At 66.8% G+C, this 3,474-nt stretch overlaps 1 protein-coding gene across 1 annotated transcript in view; it reads left to right on the top strand.

Moving 5' to 3' along the window:
* Positions 1 to 1,746: 1,746 nt before the first annotated feature.
* Positions 1,747 to 3,474, top strand: part of EMIHUDRAFT_110807 (hypothetical protein) — a gene marked incomplete at both ends in the record, with an annotated part of 4,282 nt that continues 2,554 nt past the window's right edge. Inside the window, 4 exons of the mRNA XM_005787636.1 lie at positions 1,747 to 2,348; positions 2,390 to 2,457; positions 2,528 to 2,754; positions 3,134 to 3,391. Coding sequence (XP_005787693.1) covers positions 1,747 to 2,348; positions 2,390 to 2,457; positions 2,528 to 2,754; positions 3,134 to 3,391 — 1,155 coding nt within the window. The remainder of the gene's footprint in view (positions 2,349 to 2,389; positions 2,458 to 2,527; positions 2,755 to 3,133; positions 3,392 to 3,474) is intronic.

Here is a 3,474-nt window from a genome sequence, read left to right as displayed (position 1 = left end):
GGGGGGGGGGCCCGAAAAAAACGGAACCCTCCCTTGGCACCCATGCCCATTTGGTGATTGGGAACTCAGCGAGACGCCGGGGGACGAACGGCTTGTAGTCTTCCCAGCCCCCCTCGGTCACACCCTCCGCTGACTAATTGTTGCCAGACTCGGATCCGGGAAGCTGCCGCGGGGGCGGGTTGGCCCGCAGGCGGGGGTGAGGGCGGAGGCGGTGAGGGCGGCGGTGGCAGGGGCGGCGGAGGCGAGGGTGGAGGAGGGGATGGCGGGGGAATCGGTGGCGTGGATGGCGGGGGGCTCGGCGGCGGCGGGGGGCTTGGCGGCGGCTGAGAAGGCGGCGAGGAGGGAGGCGACGGCGGTGGCGACGGCGGCGAGGGCAGCTGTGGAGGCGAGGGCGGCTCCGGTGGCGACGGCGGCGGAGACGGCGGTGGCGGAGACGGCGGTGGAGGCATCACGAAGTAAAGGTTCGTAGTGCCTTGCGCTGCCATTGAAACTTGGCTTTCACATCGAGAGTCGTTGCTCTGAAACATGCCCGGTTCGTCGTACAGGGCCCCCCTGAGTTGGACGTGTCCCGATCCCGCACTTGGCTCATGATTGGCGACAAGATAGAAGGTTCCAAAGCCGAGATCGCCCATTGGGTTTGCTGGCGCGGCGCGTCCTGGACTAGGCAGAGATACGATTCTCCCGCATACCGGCGCGTCTCTGTAAGCCTGTTCAGGGATACACGCGTCATCAAGGATGGGCTCGTAGCGCGTTAAGTCCACCCCGTTTGAGCGATCCGGTATGTAGTCTAGTATGCTCCATATCACGTTATTCAGATCACCACCACCATTCATCAAAACTGCAAAGTTCACATACATCGTGGCATTCTCCAGAAGGGTAGCGTTTACGAACACCTTCCGGCACTTGGTGCCGTCGAGTACCGAGCATTCTGGATTAGGATCAGTCAAATCGCGATAGAAAGCTTCATTTGTCAACTCCACATAGACCCGTATGAGGTCGTTTGGCCGGATACTAGCGAGATTGAATTCCTCTCGAGCGGGACAAACCAACCCTGTCCCTGGAAAAGGACCGCCGGGCGGTGGAATCGGTGGGCAGGGCCCTGCACAACTTGTTTCGCTGCCTTGTTGATACGTCCCATTGCACAGCTTTACTTCGATAGATAGAGAGCTTTTCCCGCTGCATTTTTCTTGCCGGCCAAACACGTCCATAGGGAATATTGGCGGACGCGAGGGAAAGGGGATAATTGGCGGCATGGGCGGTGAGTGCGGCAAAATGGCAGAAGCCCGGCTCATAATCGTTGCGCGCGCCCAGGTCTGTTGGTGGGACTTAGCTGGCCGCGGCTGGTGGCCCGAACCTCGCGCCGCGCTTCTCTCTCTTAGTCCTGCAAGCGCGCAGTTTGGCGTGCCGAAACGACGGGTAAAAACTAATTATGCATCGGCGCTCGGCGCTCCTTGATATGTAGGGCTGCGCACATTGCATGGGCCGTGTCGTTCTTGCGATACTTGCGAGGGCCACCCTCCGGCAATCGCGTCGAAGAGCAGATTGGCCATACCTTGGAACCGAATCACTCCTGCTGACGTTGGTGGCGCCTGGTCTTCGCACGACACTAGGCACGGGACTCTCTCGCCTTTCTACACTGCTACACTAAAAAAGAAACTCGCCGCTCGCAACGCTCGTGAACGCGTCGACCAGCCAGCCTCTCAGCCAGCCTCTCAGCGACCTCGCTCCTCGGCGCGAGTAAACGACATGGCGGTCATCGAGGACCTCAGTGCCTTCCTCGGCGATATCGCGGCCAAGGACGACCTCTTGCGCAAAGCAGCTCCGTCGTCTGCTGCCTCCGCCGCTCTCCCGCCAATCCGTGGCCAGTCCGCCTCGTCGCAGGGCGCGCCAGCCAAGGCGCCTGCCAAGGCGCCTACCGAGCCGCCGGCAGACGCATCAGCCATCTGGGACGGCGACGAAGCGGTCGCCTCTGCGCCAGCGCCCGCTAGCTTTGTCGCATCGGCCACCTTCACGGGTGTGCGGCCGGGATTCGTCTTCAAGAAGGGCCCAAAAGGCGTCGGCTATTACACGGATGACGCCAGAGGCGACTCGGATGCCCGTGGCGGGCCAGCGCCGCCCGCCCGCCGCAAGCACGCCTACGAGTACTTTGCCGAGTGGGACAAGTACGACGCGGACGCGGAGGCGGCAAAGGTCGATCGTGAGGCGAGCGGCACCGTTGTGGCGGGTGGAGGCGGCGCTGGGGACGAGAGCGACGGCCTGCCGGCCGGTCTGACCGCGGCGATGCTGCGCGAGATGCCACGTGTCGAGGTGGAGAGGCGCGCCCGCCTGCCCAGGCTTCAGCGGATGCTGTGTGTGCGGCTCTTTCACACGCGCTCTGCGTGTGCGGCAGGCGAGCCCTCGCCGAGAAGCAAAAGGGGAACGAGCAGTACAAGGTTGGAGAGTACAAGAAAGCGATCGGTCAGCGGCGCTGCCAGCCCGACCCGCCCCGCACTCGGCAATCACCCCCGCTGCCCCGCACCCCACGCAGTCAACTACACCCACTCGCTCCGGCTCGACCCGGGCAACGCCGCCGTCTACGCGAACCGTGCGCTGTGCAACCTCAAGCTGCGCTCGAACAGCCTCGCCGTCGCCGACGCGGACGCCGCGCTCAGCCTCGACGACGGCTTCACCAAGGCGCGGCTGCGGCGCGCGATCGCGCGCCGCCGCTTGGGTCAGCCAGCGGCTGCAATCAAGGACCTGCGTCGTGTGCTCGAGGTTGCCCCACCTCTCCTCCTCCGCCCCACCTCTCCACCTCTCCTCCTCCGCCCCACCTCTCCTCCGCCCACCTCTCCACCTCTCCTCCTCTCCTCCTCCGCTCTACCTCTCCTCCGCCCCACCTCTCCACCTCTCCTCCTCCGCCCCACCTCTCCTCCTCCGCCCCACGTCTCCACCTCTCCTCCGCCCCACCTCTCCTCCACCCCTCCTCTCCTCCTCCGCCCCACCTCTCCACCTCTCCACCGCCCCACCTCTCCACCTCTCCTCCGCCCCACCTCTCCTCCGCCCCACCTCTCCTCCCGCCGCCGCCGCCGCCCCCCTCCCCCGCCCCCCCGTGGCCGCCTCACCTGCCCCGTCACTGCCGGCTCGGCGGCCGCAGGTTGAGCCCCACAATAAGGAGGCGGCCGAGCAGCTTCGGCTCGCCACGATCGAGGGCGAGCGCGAGCGGCGCGAAGAGGCGGCGCGCGCGGAGGCGGCGCCCCCACCGGAGGCGGGCGCGGAGGCGGGCGCGGAGGCGGGCGCGGAGGCGGGCGCGGAGGCGGGCGCGGAGGCGGGCGCGGAGGCGGGCGCGGAGGCGGGCGCGGCGCGCGGAGCGCAGCGGGGCGAGCGCAGGCGCGGCGGCTTTTTGATTGAGGAGGTGGATGGCGACGGCGACGAGGAGGGCGGCGAGGGGAGAAGGGCAGTGGCGGCGGCGGCGGCGGGGGCGGGGGGCGGCTCCTC

The sequence above is a fragment of the Emiliania huxleyi genome, assembly GCF_000372725.1.
Source record: "Emiliania huxleyi CCMP1516 chromosome Unknown EMIHUscaffold_140, whole genome shotgun sequence".
Classification (NCBI taxonomy): Eukaryota; Haptophyta; order Isochrysidales; family Noelaerhabdaceae; genus Emiliania; species Emiliania huxleyi.
This window is presented reverse-complemented; position numbering and strand designations above follow the sequence as displayed.